Source organism: Micromys minutus (genome assembly GCF_963924665.1).
Source record: "Micromys minutus genome assembly, chromosome: 12".
NCBI lineage: Eukaryota > Metazoa > Chordata > Mammalia > Rodentia > Muridae > Micromys > Micromys minutus.
Genome location: NC_137981.1, coordinates 14,450,961 through 14,471,612, shown reverse-complemented (window position 1 = coordinate 14,471,612; position 20,652 = coordinate 14,450,961). Strand labels below are relative to the sequence as shown.

Sequence of the window (20,652 nt, the reverse complement as noted above, 5' to 3'; positions counted from 1 at the left end):
TGCCTGCCACAGTGACACCTCAGGACTGGTGGAAAAGAAAACTGACCTTGCACAGACAATATAGGGAAGCAGATGTACTCACTAAGGTTTCCTTTTTTTTTTTTTTTTTTTTTTTTTTTTTTTTTTTTGAGACTATTTAAGGGCTGGGATTACAGGCATGTAAACACCATACCAGGTTTGTACAGCGCTGTGGATTGGAGCCAGAGCTTTGTGCCTGCTAGGTCTGATTGATGGTTAATCTGGACTATCAACTTGTCTAGTTCCTCCAGGGAACTCTGACTAATGCAATAAGTACACACTCTACCAACATCGGAAATTTTATTTGACTAGGGTCAGGGGGGCTGTTGGGGCAGGGGGATAGTGTTACTGCTACTGTTGCAAACAACAGAGACACCCAACCTACAAAAAGAACAAGAAGAATTGTATGCATTCATACAGTCTTAACACATGTAAGGATTGTCATGAGTTCAATCCCAGCCTAAGCTACAAAGCATCACTCTGGCTCACACAGTGACTTTGGCTCACAGTTCTGGAAGTTTTGCTCCATGATGATGGTTGGTGCAGGGAGCAACATAGTCACACATCACGGCCAAAAGCCAAGGTACAGAAGAGCCATTCTCTGATATGAACTGTAGGGGGCAATGACAAGGCCAGACAGGGTGCCACATTCCCCTTGGAGGCTGGCCCAGTTAGTAATGAAACACCATGATGAGCAGAAGCAAATGGGGGAGGAATGGGTTATTTGACTTACACAGCCACATTGCTGTTCAATATTAGAAGTTGGGACAGGGCAAAAGCCTGGTAACAGGAGCTGATACAGAGACAGAGGAAGAGTGCTGCTCAGCCTGCTTTCTTGTGGAGCCCAGGACCACCAGCCCAGGGATGACCTCACCCACAGTGGCTGGCCCCATCAATCAGTAATTAAGAAAATGCCTTATAGTTGGAGTTTACCCTTGCTCCCAGAGCTGAGGTCTGAATCCAGGGCCTTGGGCTTGCTAGGCAAGCATTCTACCACTGAACTAAATCCCCGACCCCAATCCACACCTGAATCTTAAGGAGACATTCTCTCAACTGAGGTTCCCTCCTTTCTGATGACTCCAACTTGTGTCAAGTTGACATAAAACCAGCCAGGACAGAGGCCACACCCAGTAACTTGAAACATCCCAAGCCCCACTGCTTCAAAGTGCAAAGGGCTGGATGTCTAAGGCTTACTCTGGATTCAAACTGCAGTCTGAGTCCCTTTAAATAGTGTGGAGAGATACTGCTAAGAGGCCCAGTCTCAGGTGTGTGTGAGCCTCACGAAGGTCCTTGGAACTGAGGAAATCTGGAGTTGGGTGAGTGTGCAACAGCAGACAGAGAAGGCTGTCCAGTGAAACCAGTGCTGCCCCTGTGGTCCAAGACTGGCAGGAAGGGGCAATAATGAAATCCCAGTTTGAAGCTTGCCAGGGTCTGCAGTTTTTGATTCAGTCTTACAGAGCATCAGAAGAACGAATCCAAGTACCAAGCCAGCTTTGCGGTAAGTCAAGCTTGCATCCGTAGGGTATTCTCTGAGTTTAGCTTTGAGACTGCCTTACTGGATAGGCCAGGTTTGGTCTCTCAACTCCATCATCTGCCTCAGCCTCTAGAGCAGCGGTTCTCCGTCGATTGGTTGATTCAGTGTTTACCACTGAGCTGTATTCCCAGCCCTGCCTTCCAAATATTTCTAAACAGATTTCAGCCAACCTCTTTATAGGGTGAGTCTTCTGAGTTTAGTTTTGAGACGGGATCTTACTGGATAGGGCAGACCTATTCAGTTCAAACCCTTTGGGGTTTGAATGGCCCTTCACGGGGGTCACCTAAGGCCATAAAAAAAAATATATTTATATTATGGTTCACAATGGTAGAAAAATCACAAGTAAAATTATTAAGTGGCAATGAAAATAATTTTATGGTTGGGGTCAGCACAACATGAGGAACTTGTGTTAAAGTGTTGCAGTGTTAGGAAGGTTGGGAAGCGCTGGCCAAGAGAGATCACAGATGTGCTACCAATCCCTGCCTCACTACAGTTTAAACTTCAGAAGCGGAGCTGAGGAAGTATCTCAGCGGTAGCAGGTTTCTTTTACATACATAATGTCCTGGATCTGATGCCCATAGCTTCAAAACATACTACAATTATAAAAGATAAAGCGGGGCTGTGAGATGACTTAATGGATGAAGGCACTTGCCACCAGGCCCCACTCCGTGGAAGGAGAGAGGGGCTCCCAAGTTGTCCTCTGACCTCTCTCCACATGAGTGCAGCTGCAAATGTGTGTCCACATACATATGCAAAAAATAAAAGCAAAAAAAAAAAAAAAAAATCCAGACGTGTCAAACCCTAGCACTCAGAAGGCTGAGGCAAAAGGATCACCACAAGTTCAAGGACAGCCTGAGGAACAGAATTCCAGAATGGCTAAGGTAAGACTCACACACACACGCACGCACACACACACACACATGCACGTTGGGAGAAGGATGCTGGAGAGGTACCTCAGAGGTTAAGAGTGCTTGCTGCTCTTGCAGGGGACCTGAGTGTGCACTCAGATCAGACTTGAGACAACAGCTCAAGGTCTGTGGAACTGCACACTGTCTGGCCTCTGTAGTCACCTACACACATGTAGCTTATAGACAAATCTGAAATGTAAGATTTTCCAAAAGATGCTGGTGGCGTGTTAGCCATGGTGCACATTCTCAGCGCTTAGGAGGCAGCGGTAGGCAGATCTCTAAGTGTGAGGCCAGCTGGTCTACAGAGTTCCTGGACAGCCAAGGATATTCGGAGAAATCCTGTTCCAGGGATGGGGGGTGGGGAGTAGTGTTCCAAAAGGCTAAAGAGCACTCCTAGAAACCTATGGTGACCAAGGTCACTGCTCCAAGTATACATCTATTACAGAATATACTTTGTATAGAAAACTTATGAATAAAATATCACATTAGTTTCAGTTGTCAAAGTGACACCGAGGAAGAGGAAACCTATGAGGAATCACCTGTGCTAAATTAGTCTTTGGCCACGTCTGTGGAGCATTTTCTTGATTGCTAGTTGATATGGGGTCATGGCCCATTCTAGGCAGTGCTACTCTGGGAGAGGGCCCTGAACTACACAAGAAAGTTAGCCGAATAATCCAGAGCTTGGCATGATTTCTGGCCACCCTGATGTAGGGTAACCTGTTAGCCAAATAAACCCTTTCTTTCCAAAGTTCCTGGGGTGTTTTTTTTTGTTGTTGTTGTTGTTGTTTTGTTTTGTTTAAGATTTATTTATTATTATATATAAGTACACTATAGCTGTCTTCAGACACACCAGAAGAGGGCATCAGATCCCATTACAGATGGTTGTGAGCCACCATGTGGTTGCTGGGAATTAAACTCAGGTCCTCTGGAAGAGCAGTCAGTGCTCTTAACCACTGAGCCGTCTCTCCAGTTTCTGGGTTTTACCACAACAATAGAGGAGCCAACCTTCTCAATAGGCAGTGAGTGGAACCTGGAGGGTCTGAGAGTTCAGAGCATGAGTTCTGTTGGCCTCTTCAGATCCAGCTCAGGGGCTGATCTCCAGATCAGCAACACTACACATATTCCCACGATGACCTGTAGTTTCTTCCACGGGAAAGTTCGCCGAGAACGACAACTTCTATCACCAATAAAAGAAGGTTGCGGATATTTAAGAGAAAGCAAGCAACTCTGTTTAGAAATGGTGGGTTGACTTGGCAAAATGAAGAAGCAGAAGTGGGGAGGGTGTTGTACATAGAAGGAGGCTGACATGAATGGGGACCTAGGAGAAAAGGAAGCTGGACCAACACGCAGCAGTCAGGAGTTGCGGGTTCTGACTTCCCATAGATTAACCCTGGCCGTGCAGACCTAGCAGAGAAAGCGAAGGCAAAGAAAGCTGTACAAAGAGGCTTCCTTCCTCGGAGCACTATCTGCCCACGGACTTTTGTAGCTCTTACTTCATAAGAGGCAGAGTGAAGGACCTGGACGGCACAGTGGCCGTCCCCCAGCTTCGCCATCCCTTGATTCATTTCTGACTTTCCAGTTAGCCTTTCGTCAGCCCGTCACGCTCTTTAGCCACCGAGCACCCACCCTGAGCTGGGCGATGGGGTGGGGGCTGGGAACAACAGACAAGGCGTGGACCCTGGAGCAAAAAGTCCTCTGACTCTGGGGTCCCTGCCTCCTGCCACGCACACCTCCTTTATCGGCGCTCCCCTGTCTCCATACCGCCCTCTGAAACCTCTCCTGTCCTTCTGACTGCTCTATTCTCTGTGCCAAGCTGCGCCCATGCAGGGAGTGTGCTCCCAGAGGGAAGTGACACAAAGAAAAAGCAGGGAGACAGAAGGAGGGAATCCCGCTTACATCACTGCTCATTAGCATATGTGACCTCATCAGGAGGCGGGGCAACTTCCCCAGGTGTCTAGAGCGGGGAGGGGGGGCGGAATGGGATGTGGGGGTAGTATTTAAAGGGAAAAGCTGACAGTGCTGCTGAGTGAGGAACCGGTGCTGTGAGCCGCCGGGCTGCACTCGCACATGCACGCCGATGCACACGGACCTTGACACCGACATGGACGCGGACACAGAAACCACAGCACTTTGTTCTTCCAGCAGCCGCCAGGCCTCCCCACCAGGGACACCCACACCAGGTGAGGGCAAAGGCGAGTAGGATGTGGCTGAAGCTATGGGTGGGGGAGCTGGAGCTTTGGTGGGAAGGTCTGGGCAGGGTCCAAGGAGAAGGAAAGAGCAGATGCGACAAAGAAGACCCCTGCACTTTTGAGGTCCGGACAGCCAAGGGGGAGAGGGAAAGCTGCCAAAGTGCCCCTCCCCCAACGCTCCCAGGGCTTTGCCAGAGAAAGTGGCACTTGGCCCCTAGGTTAACCTCATCCCTTTTAGGCAGAGACTGCCAGGGGAATAAGGGGGAAGAAAAGAAGCAGCCCACAAACCTAGGAATCCCCAGCTAAAGGGGCTTCCCTGGGGACCTGTTGTAAGGGCTTCTTCTAGCTCCATCTTTGGCTGCCTGCCAAATATTGATCCTGAGCTATTTATAGCCTTGCTCCATCCCCCTTTGTTGTGTCTGTTGTTGTTACCCCAACCCTCGTTGTCATCCTCCCCACACACAATCTCCACCGCTACCTCCCCACCAGCACCACATTCTCTCCCTCTCGCCAGGACAGGCAAGAATCCAGGAGGATTCTCTCTCACACACAAACACGCCCGCATGCGATGCTCACCTACCTACGGGGACACAGAAAACAGTGCGCTCCACTTCTCTAGCCCTCCTCCCCCAGACATGGGAATGAGGCCCCTGCGAAGTTCAGATTCTGCCTACACCTGCCAGTCTGGGGACTGAGGTGAAGGGTCCCTTAGTGGAAAGATAGAGCTTCCCAGCCCACCAGGCCTAGTGTAGGGGTGTGCCCATGACAGTGGAAGGTGTAAGTGGTGTGCAACCCTGTGCACAGGACCTCCCTGAGGGGCACACGTTTTGAACTTGTGGCTAGGATCAACACGGGAAACTATCTTGCCAGCTCCTTAAAGTTTATCGCTTTGAGTTTCAGGAGAATTTTAGAGCACAAGTCTAGACTAATGATTCTCAGTTCTCTTGGGGTCTTGGCCTTTATAGCTGGGTGTAGCTGGGCCTCTGAGGAAGCAGCCTGAATTAATCCCTCATCAGATGTCTAGATAGACCTCACCCATGGCTTCCTTTTCTCTCCTTCTCTGGAAGCAGATACTACACTTCTGAAACAGAAGCCCGAGAAACTATTGGCAGAGCTGGACCGGAGCGGGCCACCTCCTGCTCCTGGTGTCCCCAGAAGAAGAGGAAGTATGCCTGTGCCCTACAAACACCAGCTTCGGCGAGCCCAAGCTGTCGATGAACTTGACTGGCCACCTCAAGCCTCCTCCTCTGGCTCCTCTGACTCCTTGGGCTCAGGAGAGGCAGCTCTTGCCCAAAAAGATGGCGTCTTTAAGGTCATGCTCGTGGGAGAGAGTGGCGTGGGCAAGAGCACTCTAGCAGGCACTTTTGGAGGTCTCCAGGGAGACAATGCTCACGAGATGGAGAACTCAGGTATTTGGGGGCATCCTGTAGGGCTCTGGTCAGCTATGAAAGTGTTTGTGTTGTGAGCAGTCTCTGGAGGTTAGACTCTAAGAGAAATGTATTCAGTGCTTTGTAGGAAGTTTCATCCCTGAAGGAGATTCCCTAATGTTGGGAGGTATTCCTGGATACCAGGTCTCACAGATGTTGGGAAAACTCCTCATGTTTGTTTGTTTGTTTTCTTCTTTCTCAACAGAGGACACCTATGAGAGAAGGATCATGGTAGACAAAGAAGAAGTGACTTTAATTGTTTATGACATCTGGGAACAGGTGAGGACTAAGACGTGGCTGTGACTCTGCAGGGACTGGGGAAGAGCAGTCTGGCTGAAGCTGCTGGCATTACCCGTCCTGGCTCCAACCATGGCTAGCAATGACTCTGCATTACCACATCTCAAGGAGAAAAGGCCCACCTTGGCATGCCCGTTACTGCTCACGTTTGTGAGACCCACCGTTTTCCTAGGGCCTTTTGCCTCAGACAAAAGTTAGAATCTGAATTTGACAAACCCTTCAGCTTCAAGAAAGGTTAAATACACAGAAACTGTCCCGCTACATTCTGTTATTCTGTTACTTTTAACTTTTTTTTTTTTTTTTTTTTTTTTTAGTTATTTAGTTTGGCAAACAGGGTCTCTCACACTGTAGCCCAAACTTGCCTGGAACTCACAATCCTCCTCTTGCCTTAGCCTGCTATGTGGGCAATTATAGGCTTACAATGTACTGGGAACTGAACTCAGACCCTTGTGCACACTAGGCAAACATTCTACCAATAGTGCTACATCCCCGGCCCTTCCATATTCCTAACTAATCGTCTTCCAAGTCTAAGAAAGTAGATGGTTAACCTACTATGAGATCCCATTTCTCCAATTCTCCCACGTGGGACTCACATCACTAACTCCTCCAATGCCCCTTGAGCATTGAAAGTCTGCCATTAACCAGCTCCCAGTCCTGAGCAAGTGGCCTCTCTCACACAGTGGGTTCCTGGTGCCTGGTCACTAAGATACAGGTTCTAGGCTGTCTCGATGCCTCTAGCCTTAGCAGTTCATGGTTCTCTGTTCGTCTCCAGGGAGATGCAGGAGGATGGCTACAGGACCACTGCCTTCAGACGGGCGATGCCTTTCTCATCGTCTTCTCGGTCACAGATCGACGAAGCTTCTCCAAAGTTCCAGAAACCCTTCTTCGGCTCCGGGCTGGGAGGCCCCACCACGACCTACCTGTCATCCTTGTTGGAAATAAGAGTGACCTGGCCCGCTCCCGGGAGGTATCACTGGAGGGTGTGTATCAAGAACCCATTCTGTACTTAAAATCTCCAGTAGGTCTTTTACCCCAACTGGTGTGTGTCACTGATGGGTCAGGGACGAACCCCACTACCCAGCTTCTGAGGTCCTTCACTAGCCCTTCACTGCTCCTCCTGGGCACCTCGCCCACCCTTTCTCGCCCCTTCACCCTAGGATTCTAGCCCAGTTCTGAGTTGGGATTCTGTGGTCCCTCCCGCATCTCCCGCCCCGCCTGTGTTAGTCCGCCCTAGTCAAAGCTGCCCAGCAGGTGCCTGAGCTGCTGCTCCCTTCCTGCAGAGGGTCGCCATCTGGCCGGGACGCTGAGCTGCAAGCACATCGAGACATCGGCCGCTCTCCACCACAACACTCGTGAGCTCTTCGAGGGCGCTGTGCGTCAGATCAGGCTGCGGAGGGGCCGGGGTCATGCCGGGGGCCAGCGACCCGAACCTAGCAGCCCCGACGGCCCCGCGCCGCCCACGCGCCGCGAGAGCCTCACCAAGAAAGCTAAGCGCTTCCTCGCCAACCTGGTGCCGCGCAACGCCAAGTTCTTCAAGCAACGCTCCAGGTCGTGTCACGACCTCTCTGTGCTCTGAGCCACGGTCGCCATGGTCACTGCAGTCGCCATGGTCACCGTGCCCTGCTCGCCCCCTCACCCCACTCCTGTCCGTCTAGGAAACCAAAAATACCCAGGATGCCCTGGTGTGAGGGGGAGGCGGGGCCGGGTAGCTGGTAGGTCCACCACCACCGTCTCTGCCTGGCCTGAACAGCCAACCCCACACTGCGCCTCAAGACCTGCAAGTCAGGGAAGAAATCCGTGCTGCAAGGTATTTTTTTATTGTTATTATTAATTTGCAAGAGGCCACCTCTCCCAGAAAGAGACTCCAAAAGCTAGAACTGGAAAAGCGCTTTGTAGCCTCCTGGACGGAGTTGACCTCGTTGGTACTCTGAATATGCCTTACCTTTAAGCAAGTTTTAAAGGTAGAAACCCAGAGATGACTCTTCCAGAGATAACTGAAAATGTCCTCTTGTCCTCTCTCCTGGTCCACTTTGCCCTTAAGAAGTTCTTAAAAGAAAGGACTGGAAGTTATTCTTGAAATTGGACTCTGACTTACCATTTTACTGTAGTACGTTTCCTTTAAGGTTATTGAAGTGAAGTTGTGGGCAGACTCTCTGCATTTAGACGCCCTAAGGTAGAGCTGAGTGCTAGCAACCTCTTTGGCCAGGGACTAGGAGGCACCAGCAAGGGCCACCCTTCCCCCTTTCCAATAAAAAAATTTTTTTTCTATTGCACTATGTTTATCTTGGCTTTCTTGTTCTGGTGCTTCTCAGAGAAGAAGATGTGAGGGGAAACTTCTGTTACAGGCAGGAGAAATTGGGAGACCCTGGAAGCAAGAACTAGACATCTTTAGGAAAGGTCTGGACCTGGTTTGGTCTTGGGACAGGCCCTCAACAATAGTAAGACATCAGATCTGGAGAGAAACAGACCCAGAGATGACTGGCAGAGTCTCAGGCTCCAGGTCTGGGTCCCAACTCTTCCTCCTCCTCATCCTGCAGGGACCAGGTGGAGAGTTCCAGAGTCACCCTGCTTTGACTTGGTTAGTTCGAGGTGGAGACTATGTCCCCCAGGGATGCCCATTAGCTGGGACATGTTAGGGTGGGCTTTTGCCTCCCCTGGCAGGGCCCCATAGTTTCAGCTGTCACCTGCAAAGCCCGTGTGAGAACTGAAGCTGTCATAACCTCCCCTGGGGACACCCACGCTGCTGCTGCCTGAGCCATGGGTTTGAACAAAGAGAGCAGAGGCAGCTGCTCTTCTCACCTCTAGACATTTAGTTCAGCTATGTGAGCGCTGGAGAACCAGGCCTCCAACCCCACCCCGTGCAGCGTCCTGCAACCTGGCGAGGAGAGGTGGGGTGCTTCCGAAGTCCTGACAGCTAGGGAGCAGGGCTGCCCGGCAGAAGACGGGGTGGGATTGCAAATAATGGAGTTATCCTTAGGAATAGATTTGACTTCGTTAATTCCTTAAAGACCTTATAAGGCGTTGCTGTCTGCTTGGCAGCAGAAGAAACCTTTTCAGTAGCTTGCCTGCAGTTACCCAGTCAACAGCGAGACAGAGATTGTACGCATCCCGTGCTTTGGTTCTAGCTTTAAACCTGCAATTCAACACAGATGAGATGGAACTGTATCAGAAGAGATGTAGGGATGCTGTGGGCAGAGCCATGTGCAATGGCCGTGGGGTAAGACAGGGATATTGCCTGGCTAGGGTGCAGTAAGAAGACCTGTGACCCCTGTGCATAGAGCAGTTGAGATTTAAAACTGCAGGAAAGCACTCAGGGCCAATAAGGGAGCAGATGGTTGTGCATTTGGATGGAAACCTCAGGGACATGAAGAGGAGGGTAAGAGAGGAGCACCGGAAAGATTTGGAGCCCGACCACAAAGGGCCTTAAATGTCAGCAAAGGAGTGTTTGTGCCTAACTGCAGGAAGTGAGTCACTAAAGGCCTCTGAATGTGTAACACGTTAGTAATGGTCCTTTGAGACTGGGACGCCGGGAAAGTTGTCCCTGGACCGGGACAGCATGAGTGGTAAGAGCCGTGGCATTGTGTTCAGGAGCTAGAAACAGTGACATGCACGGGGGTGATGCTGGGCCACCCTGTGAGGTGGCCTCTGAAAAGCACAAGAAGCTCGGGCTGGAAGGTCAGAACTCATGGACTTGGTCCAGCGCTCAGGAGACTGAACAGGAGGAACGTGAGTTTAAACCCAGCCTGAGTTACACGGAGTGGAAGGTTGTTTAGTATTCCAATCCTCTTGCCCCCACCTCTCAAGTGTTTCGATTCCAGGCTCTGACTACTGTGCCCGGCTTTCTGGGTGCTGTGGACTGAACCGAAGGCTTCGTGCATACTAGGCATCACCCTAGTTTTGCTTTTGGAGACAGGGTCTCCCGCTGTACCCCAGGCTGCCCTGTACTCCCATCAATCCTCTTAGCTTCCTGGGACTATAAGTATAAGCCACCACAGCTGGTTTTGACCTGCTTTTTTAATATTTTATTCTTACTTTCTATGTCTGGGTGTCTCACCCAAACGTATGTCAGTACATTGTGTGACTGCAATGCCTGTGGAATCCACAAGAGGGCACTGGATGCCCCGGAACTGGAGTTAGAGACCTCGTGGGTGCTAATGACTGGGTTTTAACTAGTGAGCCATCTCACCAGCCTCCCATGTTTGGATTTTAACCTTGGAGTTTACTGCTTGTTTAAAGACCAAATAAGAGTAAAAACTGGTCGTGAAATTGCATGCCTGCCGTCCCCAAACTTGAAAGGTATCCCTGTCTTCAACAACAATAACAATAACAACAACAAAACAATAATAATTTTTAAAAGCTAGGTTTTTGTTAGGTTAGGTATTATAGTGCATATACTTAGTGCCAGCTCGCAGGAATCAGAGGCAGGTGTATCTCTATAAGTTCAAGGCTAGCCTGGTCTATGTAGTAAGTTCCAGGTCAGCTAAGGCTACATAGTAAAAACCTTTCCTCAGGGTTGGAGAAATGGCTTAGAGGTTAAGAGACTCAAAACTGTCTATAACTCTAATTCCAGGGGATCTGAAACCCTCACACAGACATATATTCACGCAAAATGCCAATGCACATAAAGAGATAATTTTTAAAAAGCCCAAGACTCAGGAGGCAGAGGCAGGTAGATTTCTGAGCTCAAGGCTAGCCTGGTCTACAGAGTGAGTTCCAGGACGGCCAGGGCTGCACAAAATTAAATTCATGTTACAGAGAAAAGAGGACCAAGGAGAACCCGAGGAAGGCAGAGAAGCTGATGCCACAGAGCTGGGACCAACCAAGCACCGAGGTTAAGCACCAACAGTAGCCAGAGGTTAAGGGCACAGTCAACAGGGTACCTACCTTTAATGCTTTGACGCTCCAAGCATGAACACTGCCCACTGAAGGTGATGGCGGGGATCTCCCCCAGGGGAAGAGCCACATCCCACAGACCTCCCTCCCTCCAATTCAGCAGTCTCATCAGCCAGACCCATCTGTGTTCCCTTCAGCCGCCTACGGGAAAGCACTCAGAACAGACAGAAGCTAAAGCCAGGCTCCCACCAGACTTTGGAGAGGTAAGGTCTTCTCTGAGAGCCTGACCATCTTCCCTCTGCCCAAGGCAAAGTAGAGTTGCTGTTGGCCTGGGCTGAGCTGAGCTGACAGCAACTACTCTTGGGACCTGAGTGATTTGTGATGGAGTCAGATACCCACAGAGCTCTAAACCACTGTAGTTAGGTCTTGAAGTCCGTGCTTCCTCAATATCTCCTTCCATTCCTGTGACAGTCCACTTAGGCTTCCTCAATGCCCAGAGCTTGTATGCTTTCCCCTGCGGGGCCAAAGAAAGAAGACAATTCTTTGTCAAGAAAGGTATCTTTACATTTCAGGCCTTTTCTACAGTTGTAACTTTAGGCTCTGCTACATCTAACCCCCCTCTCAAGACTAGAATAAGGGATCTCCCCCTCGGAAAGGTGCCAGCTTTGTGGGTAGAAGTCCTCTAGGAATCCCAGGAAGCCCACACATGTCTTTTTTGTTAGTCTAGCAGTTTCGGTCCATGCTGATTTTAAGTATATTTTTCTGGAAATTTAATATTTCAACCACAAATGTCTGAAGACATTTTGTTCCCCTCTGCTAGTAAACATATGCAGCACACCAGGCACTGTGCTGGGGAGACAGATCCATGCGTGACACAGTCTCAGAACCTCAAGAAACTTCCAATTAAATCTTGAAAGATGGGTGGGAAGGTGACAGTGCTGATACAGGTCAAAACCAGCAGCCACCAGAACACAGGCTGTGGGCTGTGCTCCAGGTATTATTACAGGCTTACGAACTGGACCTAAAAGGACAAGTAAGGTTTGGGTCTATATACTGAGTTCAAGACAACTAGAGCTACGTAGTAAAAGCCCATCACTAATACACATACATATGTACATACATATATACATACATACACTAGATAGGTAGGTAGGTAGGTAGGTAGGTAGATAGATGGATGGATGGACAGATGGACGGACAGACAGACAGACAGACAGACAGACAGACAGATAGATAGGCAGAAGGAAAAACATTGGTGTAAAACATAAGAATGTACATGGGAGAGATCATTCATCCCTGAGTAGAAGGGTTGTAGCTCAGCTGGTAGAGCACTTATCTAGCATTTACAGGGCTCTGGCCTCTACCCCAGCACTGGGAGGATAATTTTTTTTTTTAATTAAAACTAAAACAAAGTAAAAGAGTGGAGATCTTTAAAAATCTGTCAAGTGATTCACAGTGGAAGTCCCGACCCCTTCTCTAGGAACCGAGAAACATAAAAGTATAGAACTACTCTGGAAATACAAATGTGCTTCCCAGCACACACTCCTGTGGGACACATAGGCAACCCATTACTGGGTTTGGTGGCTTGGGGGAGTTTCAGGGAAAAGACTAGCACCTTGAAGCTTCTGTTTTACTGTCTAGAGCAGAACTTGTATTTAGACAGAGGACCTGTGCTCATTTAAAAACATTATTAGAAAGAAATCTGTCAGTGTAGGGCCGGGCTCTGGGAAGCCACAGGCAGGTGCTATGTGATTGTGAGAGGTGTAGAGTCTACTAAAATAAATAAAAGGATTTAGCCAAGAGGTGGTGGTGCATGCCTTTGATCCTAGCACTCGGGAGAAAGAGATAGGTGAATCTCTTGTGAGTTCAAGGCCAGGCTGGTCCACAGAGTGAGTTTCAGGACAGCCTGGGCTACACAGAGAAACCCTGTGTTAGGAAATAAATAAAGGACTATGTCAGTAGTTTTGTGCTTCTTTCTTCAAGATCAAGCAAAGCTCAGCCACCAGATGCCTAGGTGGGCATACCTTCAGTTCTCACGTCCATCTTTACTGGGACTGTACAAAGTTTTAGTCACTGAATGGTCAGGTTAGTGGGACTTGTTTTCCTACCAGTGAGCTTACTGCACACATACAGAACTTGAGGCTTTAACCAGGAACTCATTAATTTCACATTTCCCTCCTACCCTTCTCTCCTTGTAAATTTTGAACATTTTTAGAAAACAAGAATGAGGTTAGGTGGGAAATCCACTGAGTAAGCATCCAGACTAACAAATCCTAAACTCTTCCTCCTTAGCGTCTCATTTAACCCTCAGAACACACCGATGAAACAGGCACTACCACCATTTCCATTTCCAGATGGGGAATCAGAGGTGAATTAGTCAGCTACTCGTGACAGAGCAGGAACCTGAGCCATGTAGTTCCCTCTGTCTGAGGAGCTTCTGGATGCTTAAACATCCTTTCTAGAACGCTGGCAAACATTTGACAAGTGTCTGATTTCCAAGGTCATGGTTTCCCCTTTCTGAGCCCACACTGACTGGCTCCTTTCCAGCCTTTAGGCAGACTCATCGAATCTACCCATTGCTCTAAAAACAAACGTGCCTAATGGCTCTGCAGTAACCTCAGCCAAGAACAGATCATCTGCAACAATCTGAAGAGCATTAAAGAGAGTCTTTAAAAGTGGTCTTAGATGCCAGCTGGTGGTGACGCATGCCTTCAGATCCAGCACTTGGGAGGCAGAGGCAGGTGGATCTCTGAGTAAGTTCCAGGACAGCCAGGGCTACCCAGAGAAACCCAGTCTTGAAAAACAAACGAAAAAACCAAAAGAGTGATCTTTGGAGCAGATTTTTCCCTCATAAACACTTTCCCTCATGATGTAAGTCTGCGGTCAGCTTCACCTCATAGATCCATAGGTTCCTCAGTCAGCTCTGGATGCTCGGTACAGGTGTTGCAAGAGAAGAGAAAGGAAGATTGGAGCTAGAAGACTCAGACACACAACTCAGACCAAAACTCCTTCTTATATCCAGCTCATCCCGCAAGTGCCTTCACCTGGTTGCTATGGAAACATCAGTCTCTGGTGGATGGCAAGCAGCACTTTAGAAGTATCGTAGGCTACCATGGTAACACCAAAAAACAGAGCTGTATCCTTTCTCTTGGAGGAGAAAGGAATGGATGAGGCTGCTGGGGGAAACTAAGCTGGAAGAGTTTTTAGAAAGCCTGCCTCTGACTTTAAAGAAGGAATTAATTCAATAGACACAGCCTGTGTGCGTGGCCAAAGGCAGGGTGAAAAAGACATGTATGGCTTCGCCACACTAAAAGCATTGAAAACTAAGTTGCAAAGAACTCAAAGTGCAGAATGAGCCATGCAATCCCGACACTCTGAGGCTGAGGCAGGACTCCTGCTGCATGACTGAGGCCAGCCTAGGCTACAGTAAAACCCTACCTCAAAAATCCAAAAGCATCCAGTGAGGCGGCTCAGTGGGAGAAGTCACTTGCCACCATACCTGGCAGAGTTTGATGCCAAGTACTGACGTAGTGAAAAGAAAGAACTCTCATAAGTTATCTTCTTACTTCCACACATGTGCCTCCCCAACACACACACACACACACACACACACACACACACACACACACAGCACAAACACAAACTATTGGCTGCCAGCCTAGCTCTATGCTCAGTTAAAGACCATATCTCTCTAGAATAAGGCATGGGTGATAGAACAGGACAGTCAGTGTCATCCTTCATTCCACCAGCCCCACCCCCCAACACAAAAGAATAAAATACAGAAAAGGGCTCATGAGGGGAGCTGTAGGTAGTTAATAGTTGCTGAGAAAGACATTTTTCTTTGTGGTATAGCTAATGGCCAGGAACCCGTGCTTCTGTAAATAACCCCTCATGCACCCTGTTTTAAGTAAACCTTATTAAACTCATGGTTCACAAACAAAAGCAACAAAACTCACCACCAACAAAACACAGAATGAGACCCACCACTGAACAACACTAATGAAGGAGTGTTAACTCCACCTAGGAAAGTTATGTCCTCACGAGACGGGCTTTCTGACCAACAGAGGGCAGAAGAAAGAGGGCTCAGAGCTGGGTACAGTAGTAGTTTGAATAGGTTTGGTCCCTATAGACTCGTGTGTTTAAATATGCTTGGACCAGGGAATGGCACCATTAGTAGGTATGGCCTAGTCAGAGGGAGTGTGTGACTTTGAGGGTGAGTTTTGAGACTCTCATCCTAGCTGCCTGGAAGCCAGTCTTCTACTAGCAGCCTTCAGAATGAGACTTAGAACCCTCAGCTCCTCCTGCACCATCCTGCCTGGATATTTCTGTGTTTCCTCCAATGATGATAATGGACTAAACCTCTGAACCTGTAAGACAGCCCTAATTAAATGTTGTCCTTTGTAAGAGTTGCCTTGGTCATGGTGTCTCTTCACAGCAATGGAAACCCTAAGACAGTGAGAGTTTCTCATGTTTAATGGGGCCCAGCATTGACTTCACTGCATAAGGTAGGGGGGACCTGGGAATTTGTTCAGTAGATAAAAGCTACAGCCACAACCCCAAGGATCTGAGTTTGATGTCTGTTGGAGGAGAAAACTGAATTCCCAGGTTTTCCCCTGACCTACACACACACACACACACACACACACACACACACGCACGCACATGCACACACACACATACATGCACACACATACACATACATGCACACATGTGCACACACACACACTTGCACACACATGAACATAATAGAAACCTGGCCTGGTGAACCATACCTGTAATCCCAGAAACTCGAGAGATGACTCAGCAGTTACAATCACTTGCTGCTCTTGCAATGGACCCAGGTTTGGTTCCCAAAACCTACATGGTATCTTACAATCATATTTAACTCCAGTTCCAGAGATCACATACCCCCTCCCCCTTTTGACCTCTCCAGGTGCCAGGTTCACATATGGTGTACAGACATACTTGTAGGTAAATGATCATACACATAAAATGTATGTGTAAGACTCAGGCAGGAATGTATGAATTTGAGGCCACTCAAGTTACATAAGAAAACATTGTCTCTCTCTCTCTCACACACACACACACAAAAGTAACTATTTAATGATTTAACTTGTGTGTGTATATGTTTGAATGTTATATGTATGTGTGTTTGAATGTTGTGTGTGTGTTTGAATGCTGTGTATGTGTGCTTGAATGCTGTGTGTGTGTGTATGTGTGTGTGTATGTGTGTGGGTACCATAGGAGACCAAAAAAGGTGTCAGATTCCTTGGAACTGGAGTTACAAGCAGTTGTAAGCTTCAAAACATGGTGCTAGGCATCAAACTCAGGTCCCTAGAAGAACTGAAATTGTCCTGACCACTAAGCTAACTCTCCAGCTCAGGAGCACAGCAAATCAAAGGGAGGCCTTGTCACTACCTTAGAAAAGACATAAGCATACAGTATAAGACTTCTCTGATTACTTAGGGTTTTTGTTTTGTTTTGTTTTTTGGTAACCTTTCTTCACACCTTGGAAGAGAGAACCTCAACTTAAAAATTGTGTGGACCAGATTGGCCTCTAGTTATGTCTGTGAAGCATTTTTCTCAATTGCTAATTTATGTAGGAGCCCAGCCCACTGTGGGTGGTATCATCCCTAGGCAAGTGGCCCTGGGCTGTCTAAGAAAAGGTAGCTGAGCAAACCTAGGGAAGCAATCCAGTAAGCTGTTCCTCTGTGGTTTCTGTTTCAAGTGCCTACCTTGAATCCTCTCAAAGGTGAAGGACACCATTGATGAAATAAAGCTTTTGTTCCCCAACTTGATTTTGCATAATGTTTAATCACAACAATAGGAAACCAACCTACAACAGCCCAACATCAGGCGAGAAGTCTATTTAGAACTGAGGAATAGTTGGGGGAAAAGATCTGGGTCAGAGTCTCACCAAATCCCTCCCACTGTGCTCAGGTGGGAGAGGTAGAGGGAGGTTTCTTCTATCTTAGCCTGGACAGAGACTGTTCATTGCCTGCCTCTCTCTACCTAACCGCCCCCTGTGGGGGGTGAGTAACAGCACTGAGTCACACACAGTGACACCAGCTGCTATGTACTAGACGTTGCCACCTTATATGGGGTAAAAGTACCACAAAAGTTGTCCTAAATGTTTCCTTACACCCGTGTTGTCTTTCTCTCCAGTGAAATAAGAACAGAGGAAGAGGCTGAGCAGTGCTGTGGGACACCTTTAATCCCAGACCTGGGAGGCAGAGGTGGGCAGATCTCTGCATTTAAGGCCAGCCTGGTCTACAGAGTGAGTTCTAGGACAGCCAGGGCTGCACAGACAAAACACTGTGTTGGAAAACAACAAACAAACGAGAAGAATAGAGCAAGGAAAGGCTGAGGTAGAAGACCCAATGCTCAGAAAGGCTAGTCAGTTGGGGATGGGACTATTGAGGGAATTAATCTGAGAAGGGAAAGGGAACACGGTCCGTGAGTGTGATAGTTTGAAGAGTCTAAGCCAACTGTGAGGTCGGGTTCACAGCCTTGGATGACTAACAAAAAAATAGTCCCCTGCATCACTCAAGATACATTAGCAGCCAAATCAATAACTGTAGGAAACTGGGCCAGCAGCTCCTACCTAAAATAGAGTATCATTCTTTTGTTCCCTTCCTATAGGCCCAACAAGTAAAGTAAGATAGGACTGCAGGGGGTGGGGCGGGGGGGGGGGGTTAATGGGGCAAGTAAAACTCCGGCCAAGAATCTGGACCTAGCCAAGTCCAGTGGCCACCCATGTCACCAGCCAGCCTCCAGTACTTCGTGTAGAAAGTAAACCTGGAGGCTAACATTCCACAAAACCATCACCCCACCTCGAAGCCTGAGAGCTGACAAATTAAAACCTAAGGGCAATTATCCATATTTTTAGCATGATAAAGTCTTAGCATTCTGTTGCCATAGAGATCAGTCAGGAATGGAGGATCTCCACAGAGCCCTGCCCCGGAACTCAGGTCCTCTCCTTTAGGTTGGAGCCACACTCTGGCATAACTTCTGCTATGCCAAACAGACAGAGGACAGTGCCCCTGGACAGACCTATTCTTGGAATACTTGAGTCTCTGGGATTTACTGACCCCAAATCTGTTATCCAGGTAGAGCTATATAAAGCAAGGTAAGGGAAGCTGGTTAGTAAACAGTCGTAGGGACTAGAGAGACAACTAAGGGATTAAGGGTACTTACTGCCCTTCCAGAGGACACACACACACACCTTCTAAAAAGAGAAATTGTTGTAGACATCAAGCGTGAGGAGCCCGGATGTACAATGCTCATGCCTTTTTTGGATATTGAACTTGGATTCCCACAATCCCATGGGTCAAATGCAAGGCCTAAAGGCAGGCTGGGTAAGAGTGTGAGCTCAGAGGCTCTGATGACAGAGCCGCAGAAGTCAGTGCTGTCCCAGCGCCATCTGGTGGAAAAAGGAGGTTTGTCCTTATGCACTGAGGAAGTCTGGTGAAGTGGCCAGAGGTTCAGAGACAGCAAAGGAAGCTGGGTGGTTTAGAATGCAATCCAGGTACCTATGGGAATCCCCACGTGGGTGTGAGACATTGGTCCAGTTTTCTTCCTGAAGACCAAGCACAACCAAGAGGATGAAATGACATTACCAAACTCTGAGAGCCCTAAATCGTCACCGTTTGGGCTCAGAGGTTAACATCAGATAGATGCCCCAACTGAGGCCACACACAAGGTGGGCCTGTGGACAACAGCCATCTCGACAGGAGCTTGCCTTTTGTAGAAGCTTATGTATGTATACATGCATGCATGTATGTATGTATACAGATGTATGTATGTATACAGATGCCCAGTGTAAAATCCAGTGAGGAGAGCTCACGGAGCAGACAGGAGGGGCACAAAAGAAGCTCTTCTTGGTGTCGAAAAACGGTCCCCTAGGACTGGGAGAGATGGCTCAGCAAAGACTACAGACTCCGCCTACCGAGGACATGGGTTCAATTCTAAGCACCCCATGGCAGCTTACAACCAACTGTAATTCCAGTCCCCAGAGACCCAGTATGGTACTGCACACATGTGGCACACAGACATATATGCAGGCAAAAATGCCTATATGCATAAAATTAAAGTAAATTAACCTAAACCCTAAATGCATAAGGGTAGCCCCAGTTCTTCAGAGTTGCCACCCCTGCCTTGAGAATGTCTTGATCCACAGAATATATGACACCCAATGGGACCTTAGAAGGTAGTGTGCTGTGCCCATTTTCCATATATTAAGGGAAATGGATAGAAGGAAAGTTGAGAGAGAGAGAGAGAGAGAGAGAGAGAGAGAGAGAGAGAGAGAGAGAATGTGGGCATAAGAATGCCACAGCTCACATGTAGGGGTCAGAGGACAACCGTTGGGTCAGCTCCACTGTGAGACAGGAATCAGATCATTAATCAGGTTTGTGTGGCAGATGCTTCTATTGGCCGTGCTATCCTGCTGCCCCTTTAAAAAGAGATTGCTTTATTTTACTCACAAGTGTGTGTGTGCACGTGCATGTGTGTGCATTTATGCATGCATATGTGCATGTGTGCATGCCTGTGAGTGTGTAGGTCCTCAGGAAGAGGTCAAAGAGGTCACTGTTCTTACCATGAATTCCAGGGACTGAACTCAGGCTGGCAGGTTTGCTAGGACAAGCATTTTTATCCACTGAGCCACGTCACAGGCCCAGACAAAGACTCTTTCTTACCTTACCAGCACACTTACAGTGGTTAAAGCTCTACTTTTAACAACTAGAATGGAAGCTGAGAGAGAGAGAGAGAGAGAGAGAGAGAGAGAGAGAGAGAGAGAGAGAGAGAGAGAGAGAGACTATGTCTGGAGTTACCCAGTCAGCAGGGTTCAGAGCTGACCCAGAGCTAGAACAAAGAGACAGAGGGAGCACACAGCATCCTTTCTGCCTGGGCCTGACCTCTTCCCAGTGCTAGTAAAGTCTGCCAGTCAGAACCATTTGGATAAGCAGAGAAAAGTGGCCCACACCTTTAATCCCAGCACTCAGGTGGCAGAGGCAGGAGGATCTCTGTGAGTTGGAGGTCATCCTGGTCTACACAGAGAGTTCCAGGACAGCCAGGGTCACTTAGAGACTATGTCTCAAAACAGCAAAACGAAACAAAACTGGGCTCAAGACCCTCAAGAGAAATGCTCCACGTAGGCGCAAGGCAGAAGCTGGGGTTTTAAATGACAATTCTGCAGTGACAATTCTCCTCCATGTTCTTCACCTGGCAGGGACACTCTATCTTCTGCCAGTTTGGCCACAAGCTACAAAAGTCCACCTGCTGACTCCAGAGCTGGTCCCTACCGGGAAAAGTGATGTCTGGGGCCCCACCCAGCCACTCAGTCATAGGGCCAACCCTCATTAACCATTAGTTCAATTGTTCCCGGACTCCTTGGGCACACTCGGGAGTCAGGAACTATGAGATACATAGGCTGTGTCTTTCCTCTC

At 48.3% G+C, this 20,652-nt stretch overlaps 1 protein-coding gene across 3 annotated transcripts; it reads left to right on the top strand.

Moving 5' to 3' along the window:
• Positions 1-4,537: 4,537 nt before the first annotated feature.
• On the top strand, positions 4,538-7,949 carry REM2 (RRAD and GEM like GTPase 2; the record flags this gene model as incomplete). 3 transcript variants are annotated; one of them, XM_080926825.1, is made up of 5 exons in its annotated part: positions 4,538-4,640; positions 5,720-6,058; positions 6,282-6,355; positions 7,146-7,353; positions 7,654-7,949. In XM_080926825.1, the coding sequence occupies 5 exons, from the start codon at positions 4,538-4,540 to the stop codon at positions 7,947-7,949; spliced, it is 1,020 nt and encodes a 339-aa protein (XP_080782951.1). The 3 variants fall into 3 exon arrangements, with proteins under 3 accessions (XP_080782951.1, XP_080782950.1, XP_080782952.1); XM_080926824.1 differs by having other exon boundaries at positions 5,717-6,058; XM_080926826.1 differs by lacking the exon at positions 5,720-6,058.
• Between the last annotated feature and the right edge of the window lie 12,703 nt (positions 7,950-20,652).